Source organism: Panthera leo, chromosome B3, assembly GCF_018350215.1.
Source record: "Panthera leo isolate Ple1 chromosome B3, P.leo_Ple1_pat1.1, whole genome shotgun sequence".
Taxonomy (NCBI): Eukaryota; Metazoa; Chordata; class Mammalia; order Carnivora; family Felidae; genus Panthera; species Panthera leo.
The window spans coordinates 61,173,697-61,186,080 of record NC_056684.1 but is presented as its reverse complement, the minus strand read 5'-3'; the positions used below and the strand labels follow the sequence as shown (position 1 = coordinate 61,186,080).

The following is a 12,384-nucleotide window of genomic DNA, read 5'->3' as shown; positions in this document are numbered from 1 at the left end:
TTAATTTTTGCTGATTGTTAATAGTTTAGCCAGAATTGCTTATTAAGTAAAACAGTTGGATGATTCATTAGATTTAATTGTATCTCTCGCATATGTAAGAGCAGATATAATGAGTTTTTAAGATTGTTTCCAAACTACCCAAAATGAAGATGAGATTAGTTCAGAATATCAGATGGCAGCTTTTTTTTTCACCTTCTAATAACTCAGATTATATGACAAATGGAAAAAGTCCATTTCTTTTTCCTTTTACATCTGAATAATAGACTTTTAAAACCTTGTAAAAATGAAACCCCTGTCAAGGGAGATAAGTTAGCAAGAGAATTTTATCTTTACAGAATTTCTCTTTGCCACTTGTTTCAGGTTAATGGTAAGAGTTACCCGCAGGCTAAGTTGCTATTGGGACAGATGGGGGCATTGCATCCAGCCAATAGGCTAGCTGCTTATATCACAGGCAGGTTGCGACCCTCAGTCCTGGACCTCTCAACCCTCAGTACTGTCATCTCCAAGGTAGCATCCAATGCCAAGGTGGCTGCATCCAGGAAACCACGTACCCTGTTGCCTTCAACATCCAATTGCAAAACGGCATCCTCCTCTGGCGCTACAACAAATCGCCCTGGGAAGAATCTGAAGGCATTTGTCCCGGCAAAAAGACCAATTGGTAAGTTGGACTGTATGTATGTTTTAGAAAGGCTTGTGACTTGGTGCTTGACCAGTGGATACAGGTATGGAGTTTGTGAAAATGAGAGAAATGTAGAATTTGGCATTATTCTTATTCTTGATGTCTGTCTTGCCTGAATTTTTTTTCTTTTTTGGTAACTTCCCTGATGACCTATGATACTAGATAAATTGAATTGTAGTTAAAATTATTTCCCAAGTTTTAGACTGGTTGTATAAATATAGAAAAGGCTTAGATTTTTAATTTTGTTTTTAAAAAAGCAAAACATATTCTTAAGTACTTAACTCAGTGTTTCTTTTATGGGCACTGGTACTTTTGTAACCAATCATATGTATGTTCCTTGAACTTACGAAACCAGGGGGCTAGCAAATCAAAGTGGGTTGAGTTAGTGGTATAGACTTAGAATAAAAGGTTCTTGTAAAACAGAAGCTTGGAAGTGTTGCTTTAATGTATTCATCCCTGTTCAATGAATGAAAACCTTTTTTGTTTAACATTTCAGTGCTAGAATCTTTTAATAAATTACCTTCTTGAAAGCGTTTGTGTTTTCAGTATTTAGAGTATATATAGTCGGTTTATTGAATTCTTCTTTTTGTTGTTTCAATTCTATTTAGGATTATTAAGTAAAAGCTTCTGTTCTGTATTCTTATTCCTCTGACGGGAATTTGGAATCTCTGGCTGAATGCTGGAGTTGTGTGAAGATGGAGGACAAGCATTGTATGCCTTAAAAAGAACCCATTTTACCTTTTAAAAAAAATAGCTTTTACTGGTGATTTTCAGTCCTATCTTGCCCTCTTTTGAAACTGTCTTTATACATTTTAGAAATGTGCAAACTGTAACTGTCTAATAAGAGGTAGCAATAATAAAGAGGTGGAGGTGCTAGGACAGGAGGAAGTGGTGGAAACCTGTTTTAAAATTAGAGTTAGGGCAAAAAATCTTAACTTCCTTCACTGTTTTAGATGGTGAAGTTGTGAGCTGTACATTATCTTTTTAGTGTCCTGGCAGTTCGGCTTTATTGCATAGCCAAAAGAATTTTAGCAGGAACACACAATTTTAATCCCTTTCTTAGTATTATAAAGATTTGGTTTGGGTTGAGGGAAGTGTTTGATTTTTGTGGGTGGAAATTGGCAGGTATATTGCAGATAGGTAGTACCTGTAAGAAATTGACCCAGTGGTGCACAATAAATGTTGATAAACACAATCACTAAGAGGATAAAGTATGAGAACTGAAGATTTTTGACCTGCAAATTTTTATTTGCAGCGGCTCGACCCTCTCCTGGTGGTGTGTTCACACAGTTTGTGATGAGTAAAGTTGGAGCCCTGCAGCAGAAGATACCTGGAGTTAGCACACCCCAACCCCTAACAGGGCCACAGAAGTTCAGTATCAGACCTTCTCCAGTAATGGTCGTCACACCTGTGGTTTCTTCTGAGCCAGTTCAGGTGTGCAGCCCTGTGACTGCTGCTGTCACTACTACCACCCCTCAAGTATTTTTAGAGAATGTTACTGCTGTGACATCTATGACTGCTATTTCTGACGTGGGAACTAAAGAAACTACTTATTCTTCTGGTGCCACCACTGCAGGGGTTGTTGAGGTTTCTGAAACTAATGCCAGCACCCCTGTAACACCTACCCAGTCTACAGCCACTGTGAACCTTATCAAAACGACTGGGATAACTACCCCTGTGGCTTCAGTTGCTTTTCCTAAGTCTTTGGTAGCATCTCCTCCAACTATAACTCTTCCTGTTGCTTCCACTGCCTCCACCTCCATAGTCGTGGTGACCACAGCTGCATCTTCCTCCATGGTGACCACACCAACTTCATCTCTGGGCTCTGTTCCCATTATACTCTCGGGAATTGATGGGAGTCCACCAGTGAGCCAGAGACCAGGTAAGGCCTAGATGTTACTAGCTGGTTTTACCATACAGCTGTGTATTTAACTTTATGGGTTTTTTTTTTTTTTTTTAATGTTTGTTTGTTTGTTTGTTTATTTTGAGGTGGGGGAGATAAGAGCTGGGGAGGGGCAGGGAGAGAGAATCCCAAGCATCCTCCATGCTGTCTACACAGAGCCTGACATGGGACTCCATGTCACAAACAGTGAGGTCATGACCTGAGCTGAAATCCAGAGTCTGACTCTTAACTGACTGAGCCACCCAGGCACCCCAACTTTATTTTGGAGATAAGTTGAACAGCCTTGACATGTGGTTTACTGGGGTTGGAGATTTTCCCAGGAGAATAAAAATTCTCAAAAATATTGTAATGGAAATGTTGGCTGAAGGATACTGAAATAATGTATGTGGAAGTTGAGCTCTGAGCCAGTAGAGCAGCCATCAGGTTGGGCACAGGAGGAGGTGCACTGCTGTGTGTTGAGAGCTAGGAGTGCACATCTTTTGAGTAACCCTAATGTAGGTGTTCCTTTTTCGGGGCGTGGTGCTTCTTTGTAATTAAAAAAGTGAGATCAGAGAGCTTCTCCCATGCTTCAGCCAAGCTAAGGGCTTTTTCTCCTTGATTAAGATTAAAATTCTAGGTCCTTTTGCTTAGTAAAAGTCATTTGTGAATCATCCCAACTCTCATATACTACTGATATTATTCTACTACTTATTATTATATGTGAACTGATTGAGATTGAAATAAGGCATATTTATTTGTTTAGGAATCTATATGTTTATCAACTTTTCAGTTAAAATTTTTCTTACATTGGCTTAGGTTAAGTGAATTTGAAATAGGACTATCCTACACTTTTGTAATTATTATTTCCTAATTGAATCCTAATTCAACCAGCTAAAATAAATGATTCTCTTAGTGTACTCAAAGAGAATTACTATGTAAAAGAGTGAGAGACTTTATAAGATTTAAGGGGAAATAAATAGCCAGCAGTAAATCTGTCTTGGTTATTGATATTTTTCTTATTAAATACTGCCTTTATTGACATGGTTCAAATTTCTGTTGATAGTTCAGAAATGAAGTGACTTTGGAATTAGTTTATAGAAAGGAGGTCTTTTCAAAGTTTAATTGAATCACAGTATTAAATTCTTCTCCTTCTGCCTTCTCCCCACATGTAAACATAAAAACACTGGTTAGCTTAATAAGTAATTTTGGAAGTGAGATCGTTGTTGATTGAGTTGTTTTAATTTCCTGCTGAATCTCAAGGTTTATATCTTGTCATTTTATCATATTTTCTAAACAATATGGGTTCTGATCTTTCTTTTTAATTCTGTCATGAAACTATAGTTTAGCTTTTTGTAGTTCATTCTCAGATTTCAGTCACTCAGAATATACATTCATGTATTTTGCTCTGATTTTCATTTGTACTATTACTATTACTATTTTTATTTAAATTAACTCCTTTGTTTACTTAAATGTTTTTTTTTTTTTTTCAACGTTTTTTATTTATTTTTGGGACAGAGAGAGACAGAGCATGAACGGGGGAGGGGCAGAGAGAGAGGGAGACACAGAATCGGAAACAGGCTCCAGGCTCCGGGCCATCAGCCCAGAGCCTGACGCGGGGCTCAAACTCACGGACCGCGAGATCGTGACCTGGCTGAAGTCGGACGCTTAACCAACTGCGCCACCCAGGCGCCCCTTAAATGTATTTTTAAAAGCAATTTTTCTGTAATTGGAAACTAACATTACTTGTGGTAACATAGGGTTAACTCTATAAATACCCTGGAAACAATAGTAATAAAAAGAATTACATTCTAGCTAGCTACCATTTGTTAACATGTGGCTTGCACTCTCTCTCTCTGTTAGTGAAGAAAGCTAGAAAATGCTGATGTGATATCAAAGACTGATGTTTGCTTCTGTATGTTATCAGATTAAAATTGAAAAATTACTTTCTCACAATGTGCTATGGTGTTATTCTATATTCATATACCACCTAAAAATACCTTCTCTACTACCAGTTGAGGAAATAATTAATTTTAACAAATTTTCTTATCTGCTCTTTTTTTAAATGGAGTGGACTCAGATAACTGCTACTTCTAAGTGTGTGTAATTTTGTTCTGGGCTCATAAAAAGGATCCCAACTCAGGCACTTAGACATCTGTGACTTTTTCATTTAACTTCCCTTCTTTTTCTCTTTTCCCTTCTCACCCTCACCTGCATTTGAATAAACAATCACATATTTAGTGTGTGTATTTTAAAGGCTGCTTTCAGTCTCTGGGCTGGAGTACTTTGGATTTGAATCAGTTTCTAAAATGTACCTTGAATAGAAATGGTCAGGAAATTAAGAATGCTTTAACATTCTTCTTACTTCACATGAGGTAGATGTTTTTTGTTTAAATTGCACACTTTTTCCACCATGAACAGTTTGGTCTTTGCGTTTTATTTCATTTTCAAGAGTAGTTCTGGATCTTCTGTATAATTTGTCCTGTAAATGTTTGGAACATAACTTACTTTTAGAAGTTTGATATGTTTTGTGGGCAGAGCGCCTATCTGACAGAATATCACATGTTAAGGGGATTTGTTTCGTTTGTTGATTTTTCTCATTAGTGATGAACTGAGGAAAATATTTATTAATGTTAAATAAGTTAAACTAATTTCATTGGTGATGTAAAATTGGTTTTATTTATGCTTACTATTACTGTTATTCGTACCTTTTTATCCCCATAGCCAAAAATCTGTCTGTAGATTATCCCTACTATTTTTTTCCATGTCTTAAGTATTTCTAAATAATCTCTTCTAAACATTAAAGTGCATCTTTTGATACTATCAATGGTTTGAACATTTTTTAAGTTCACATCTTCTGCATTAAGTTTTTGCCTTTTCTGTTTGTTTTAAAACTATCCTTTGCCTCTTCCTAACCAGGCTCTATATCCCTGCTTTTTTGATGTCTCTCTTAATTTCATTCCATTTTGGGGGGGGGGGGGGTATGTATTTTTTTTTCCTTTTGAAAAATAATTTACACAGATCTTTACACTTTGGTTATTTGTCAGTGAATTTTAAAAACCAAGGAGTTTTTTTTATACCTCATGACTTTTAGTCCTTGACTTTATCTTACTTGAGTATGACCTAGGAAATGAAGTCATAAGTCCAGTAAGTGTGTTAACAGCCTGAATTTTAAGGTTAAAGAAGAGAATTTTATCTGAATGATCTGTTTAACTTTAATGGAAATCCAGATTTAGAGGCCTGCTGTGTTTTTTGTTAGGCCAGAGACATTATCTCTGTAAATGCACTTCATGACAATTGATGCTTGCTTGCTTTTTTTTTTTTTTTTTTTTTTAATTTACCATTTTGAATATAAGGCCCTATAATGTCTGGTTGATAATTAGATTTTAAGATAAATTGTTCTCAGCCATGAGATTATTTAATATATGATAGAGATACAAGATTTCACCAACTATATAATTCATATTAGAATTTATTTGTAGGGTGGTCAGATCCCATGTCATAATAATTTTTTGCTACATGTATTAAAGGAAAATTCTGATGTTTTCATTTCTTGTTTTTCAGAAAATGCCCCTCAGATTCCAGTGGCTACTCCCCAGGTCTCTCCTAACACAGTGAAACGTACTGGACCTCGATTATTGCTGATTCCAGTGCAGCAAGGTTCTCCTACTCTTAGACCTGCCCCAAACACACAACTTCAGGGGCATCGGATGGTCTTGCAACCTGTGAGGAGCCCAAGTGGAATGAATCTATTCAGGCATCCTAATGGGCAGATTGTTCAGCTCCTCCCTTTGCATCAACTTCGAGGCTCTAATACTCAACCCAACTTACAGCCTGTCATGTTTCGGAACCCAGGTATAAATTTGGAGATCTTTCTAATGAATTTTTCTTTGGTGGAATCATTTGGCCATATGACTTGTCAATACACTAAGATTTTTTAGTCTCAGAGTTAACCTGTCTGGAAAGAAAAGCACTTGTAGGTCTTGATGTGGGCAGTGGTAATTAAAAAAAGTTTTTTTGTTTTTTTTTTCCCCTTTTACCAGGCTCTGTGATGGGAATCCGGTTACCCACTCCTTCCAAACCTTCAGAGACTCCACCATCTTCTGCTTCGTCCTCTGCTTTCTCTGTTATGAATCCTGTAATTCAGGCTGTTGGGTCTTCTCCAGCAGTGAATGTTATCACTCAGGCACCATCATTGCTTTCTTCTGGACCTAGTTTTGTGTCTCAGTCTGGTACATTGACCCTGAGGATTTCCCCTCCTGAACCACAGAGCTTTGCAAGTAAAACAGGCTCTGAAACCAAAATAACCTATAGCTCAGGAGGGCAGCCTGTTGGTACAGCCAGTCTTATTCCTCTCCAGTCTGGTAGTTTTGCTTTGTTACAGCTCCCTGGACAAAAGCCTGTTCCCAGTTCCATTCTTCAACATGTTGCTTCTCTTCAGATGAAGAAAGAGTCCCAGAGTGCAGACCAGAAAGATGAAACAAGCTTTTTAAAAAGAGAGCAGGAACCCAAGAAGGCCCTGCAGTCAGAAGGAGAAACTATAGATTCTGAAGCTAATATAATAAAGCAAAACTCAGGAGCTGCTGCCTCAGTAGAAATCCTGAGTGATTCCTTAGGAGATGGGGGTGATAATTTGGATGAAGAATCCCTTACAGAAGAAGGTCCTATAACTGTTAAACCCTCTGAGCACTCCTATATCACTGGGTCACACATAGGTGAAGACTATAAAGATGGAGATGAAGAGCTTGGGATTCGAAATCATAAGAGTTCCAAAGAAAAACGGGCTGTTCTAGAAGTTAAGACCACTTCCAAAAAAGCCAGCAATGTGACAGTCCAAAGTGCAAGTAATGTACAGCTTAAAAAGCTTGGTGATGTGAAAGTGGAACAGCAGAAAGGGTTAGAAAATCCAGAGGAAAACTCAAATGAGTTTCCAGTCATCTCTAAGGAAGAACGTAAGCTCGAATTATCAGGGAGCAAAGTTGGGGAGCAGCAGTCTTTTCCACAGCCAGAGGCCAAGGAGAAGGGATGTGGAGACTCTCTGGAGAAAGACAGTATTAGGGAGAGGTGGAGAAAACACCTGAAGGGCCCTTTGACTCAGAAATGTGTTGGAACTAAGCAAGAATGCAAGAAAGAGGCAGATGAGCAGTTAATTAAAGAAATAAAGACTTGTCAGGAAAATTCAGATGTGTTTCAACAAGAACAAAGCATCTCTGATTTACTTGGAAAAAGTGGAACTACTGAAAATGTCAGAGTTTTAAAAACTGAATGTGATTCTTGGAGTAGGATTTCTAGTCCTACAGCCTTCTCCATTGTTCCAAGAAGAGCTACAAAAGGGAGCAGAGGGGAAGGACGTTTTCAGGGTCACTTACTGCTGTCAGGAGAACAGATAGAACCAAAGCAAGAGAAGAATGGTGGACGAAGCAGTGCCGACTTGACTGTTTTGGATTTGGAAGAGGAGGACGAGGAAGAGGAGAATGAGAAAACCGATGATTCTATTGATGAGATTGTGGATGTTGTTTCTGACTACCAGAGTGAGGAGGTTGATGATGTAGAAAAGGTGGTGAGCCCATTTTTGTTGTGACTGAAACCTCAAGAATTTAAATGATTTATTAGAGACAGTAGCTTTCCCAGAAGATCACTAAGACCTGATACATTGAAATGGATGCCTAGGTTTAGATTATGATTAAATGACTTTATAGTTTTTAGGCTGTGTCAGTCAGGTAACATTTATTGAGCTTATATTGTTCTTTGAGACTTGTCTACTAGTATGGGAAGGCTGGCTTATTCCTTTGGGGGATAGATGCTTGAGAGTCCCTTTCAAGTTAGGTTTTAAAAAAAAAGATTCTAAAACTACTACTCTCATTTCTTCTCAGTTTTTTTTTTACATTTTCAATGTGAAATGACTATAGCCTATCCGGTAGACATATAAAAAACAGTGAATGGGTGACCTTAGAACTTACCTACCTGCATTTAGAGAGATGTTTTTCTTTTTGGAGAAAAATGAAAAATACCATGCAATATTTTAATATAACCCTGCCTTAAGTTACTTTTTTAATTATCTCCTAAAATTAGTTTCTAGAATTTATATTCTGAATTTGCATCATCTTCCTTTGTAATATGACCTTTATAATTTCACAAAATTTTTCTGAAGCCATTTTTGTAGGCTTCCTATTTAAGGTGGTAATCCTACCTAAGTGAGAAGCAGTATGATACAGGGCAGGAGTTGGACAAACTTTTTCTGTAAAGGGCTGAATTGTTAACATTTTAGACTTTGCAGGCTGGATGGCTTGCTGTTGGAATTGCTCAGTTGCTGTTATGGCATGAAAGCAGCCATAAACAATACTAAGTGAAACAGTGTGGCTGGCAAGCTTTGATTTGCCGATGCCTGACAGTGGGGTTTGATGTAAAACTTAAGGATATTATAGCCAGCTGCCTATAGGGTGCCCTCAAATCTAAACTGTGTCCCTCTCTTTAGGAGCAGATAATATGGCCCTCTGTGGTGATTTTCATGCAGTTGGTTGTTTTAGAATCTCACTTCCATGAGATTCAGCCTCTGTATTATCTGGTCTTTCTCTGTTAATGCCTAACTGCCTTAATGCAGATAAAATATAACAAAAAGACTCCTATTTTAAAACTCTAAAATGTTTAACTATTCTAATGTTCCTATGTTGGTTTTTTCTGTACCTCAGTCGTCTCATTTGTAAAATGAGGATCTAGCTCTACAATTAGATGATTGTATACACATTTGCCTTATCTATCTGTAGCCTCATCTTTTTTGAGGACAGGTACCTGTAGGTAGCTGAAGAATCTGAATTCATTGAGTTTAAGAATTATAATTCTGCTTTTTGCAGACTCTCCCATTGTAAGTCAGCCTGGGTAAGCATCAGACCAAAGACAGTCCAACTTTAAAACCAGTGAAAACTATTGCTATCAGTAAAACTGACTTATAATAGAACTTTTATTGTGTCTTAATCAAGGGTGGCATTGCTTGGATTTCCTAATAGGGAATCTGACATACAAGGTACAGTGACCTTTTTCAAAGTAAGGGCATTATATTAAATGATCTCTAAAATCGAAATTCTACATTGTATTTTTGCACTTGTGTGACACGTTATGATATCTTTGTGCATGTGATTATTATATTGGAATAGTGTAAGGAAAGTAGCAAGTAGTCTATTTAATTTCAGTCTTCCATTGTGAAGTTTATTGGATATTATTTACAAAGCCTGCAGTTAAAGTCATGCAGTAGGCAGACATTCTTCAGTTTAAATATAAGGCATTTACCTACATTATTATTCAAACTCTTTAGATTCTGTCAGGACACTGTTGATTTAGCTTCCTAAAGTTAATATATATTATTTGCATTGTTTAAATTCAATATACATTGTTGAAATTGTGCTTAAATTGGGAAACATAAATGATGACTTGCATTTAGTGTCTATCAGCTTATGGAACCTATAATTCATGGGGGTAAGTAATTTTTCCATCAAGTGTAAACAGAATTAATGAGGTTATTGGGATGCTTCGTTTTGAGTTGTGTCTCTCAGGTATACTACAATTATAGATAACATATTCCTGCTTTAGTTTCTGGCATAGTAAACACTACTTTTAAAGGTGGACTTAAAAATATCTGTAGATCCCAAAATCCATATGTTCTACTGTTTACATGAAATACACAATAAGCTTCCATGATAGGTGCTCAATAAATGCTTACTGATTGACTCTTTTTTTGTATTATCAAGTATGACAAGCTTGGGGTTTTTCAATACCTGAAATTCTTCAAAAGCTATCCTTGTGCGGGATTGAGAGGCTTAGAAGACTGGGCTACATTCTCTATTCATATCTGCATTGAGTCTGTCTTTGTGGGTGACACGGGGTTAGCCGTGAAGCACTCTTTTTTTTTTTTTATGTTTATTTTTGAGAGAGTGAGACCGAGCGTGAGCAGAGGAGGGGCATAGAGAAGAGGGAGACACAGAATCTGAAGCAGGCTCCAGGCTCTGAGCTGTCAGCACAGAGTCTGATGTGGGCTTGAACTCATGAACCGTGAGATCGTGATCTGAGCTGAAATTGGATGCTTAAATGACTGAGCCATCCAGGCACCCCAGTCCTGAAGCACTCTTAAAATAGAACCTGAATTTTTCTCCTTTCTCCTTTTCCATTCACCAGATTTTACTTTATTGCTCATTAATCTTAAGATTTATGAAGCTTTAATATTTCTGTAACCTGAATTTTTCCACTAGAAATAACACTGAAGCATCAATATAGTCTGATAATGTCTGTCTAGTATGTATCTATGATTTTTAATTCAGTGCTTGGTTGTTAGGTTTAACATATGTTGTCTTCATAACTTAATTCCTTCTTACGATTAACAAGTTTAGGATCACCTGTATTCATGGTATAAAGTCAGTGTTGGGCCCTGGTTGATTTTATAAGGGGAGCATTCAGTTGAAAAGTTTAGGTGTGCTTACTTCCCAATATTTTATTGACTTTTGGAATGCTTTATTTCAGAATAACTGTGTAGAGTACATTGAGGATGATGAGGAGCAGGTGGACATAGAGACTGTGGAAGAGCTCTCTGAGGATATTAATGTTGCTCACATGAAGACCACAGCTGCCCAAACGCAGACTTTTAAACAGCCGTAAGTCTTAATTTCTCTTTGGATTTTTGTTCTTTGTTATTGTTTTTGTGACCATAAACAAAACTAAATGTTCTGTTTAGGAACTCTGGGTAACTGACCTGGTTCCTTTGTTCCTCTAGCTTTTTTCTGATTAGTAGATGAGGAGGGAGCTGGAATTCAGAGGTAATTAACTTGCCTTGGTTATTGCTACAAGACCATGTGTGAATGTGAATAACCTGTGCTTTTGGAGCCTGACACGTTGGTATTAAAATACTAGTTTTGTATGTAGCTATTTAAGCTTGGGCAAGTCGTTAATCTGAATCACATTTTTTACTGATTAAATGAGGAAAATGCTCCCAATTTGAAGTGTTCTGTAAGATAATATATGCAGCTGGAGTAACTGACACTAGCGGACTACTCAACAGAGGTTAGTTCCTTTATCTTTTAAGAATAGGCATTAAATTCTAAATTTGGTTACTTTACTAGTTGAACAGGTAAGATACAGTTAGGAAAATTTTTGCCTGTTCACATGATGAGACCAAAATACAGTATGATAACTTGCTTAGGAAAGTTTATTCCATTAGTAAGCCTTGTATTGGGGATTGTGGGGTGTGAGAGAACGATGGAAAAGAAGATAGGAGTTCTTATTGTGTGCCAGACATTGTGCTTTTTCCTGTTATCTGATTCATGATGTAAACTAGCCCTGAGTTGAGAAAGAGTAATTCTTTGTCTCTGGTGATGCTGAGAAGGTGTAAGGATAGAGAAATAGGCCTAGTAATTTTCTTCATTCCAGAGCTATTTGGAGGCTACTTCATTTGCCTACTGGTTAAGATTGAAATAGTTTAAGTCTCGTAAAAATTTAATTAGATTTAAAGTTAGCAGAATTGCTGGATAGAAGTTCATTATACTAAAATTGATTTTCTGAACATGAGCAACAAACAAAAAAATGTTATCCAAAAGATGCCATTTATAATAGTAACAGAAAACCTGTTAGGGAGTATTAACAAAACCTTTGTAAAACTTCTATAAAATGTTATTGCAAGACATTGAAGATGAATTCAATAAATGGAGAGAAAGAATAGTACACAAAGAGCACAAACTGTAAAAGAGCGGATTGGTAAACATTTACAAATTTCTCTCTGTCGGCACACCATGAAAACAGTGAAAAGACAAATTCAGACTAAGGAAAATATTTGCAGTACATGTTT

The 12,384-nt window shown here is 37.0% G+C and overlaps 1 protein-coding gene across 12 annotated transcripts in view; it reads left to right on the top strand.

Moving 5' to 3' along the window:
- Positions 1-12,384, top strand: part of MGA (MAX dimerization protein MGA) — a 167,899-nt gene that overhangs the window by 142,340 nt on the left and 13,175 nt on the right. For 6 of the 12 annotated variants that reach the window (XM_042942329.1, XM_042942331.1, XM_042942332.1 and 3 more), the window contains exons 14-18: positions 361-658; positions 1,935-2,561; positions 6,123-6,413; positions 6,602-8,115; positions 11,067-11,197. In XM_042942329.1, the coding sequence (XP_042798263.1) occupies positions 361-658; positions 1,935-2,561; positions 6,123-6,413; positions 6,602-8,115; positions 11,067-11,197 (2,861 nt within the window). The remainder of the gene's footprint in view (positions 1-360; positions 659-1,934; positions 2,562-6,122; positions 6,414-6,601; positions 8,116-11,066; positions 11,198-12,384) is intronic. The other 6 variants (XM_042942335.1, XM_042942334.1, XM_042942333.1 and 3 more) reach the window with 4 other exon arrangements.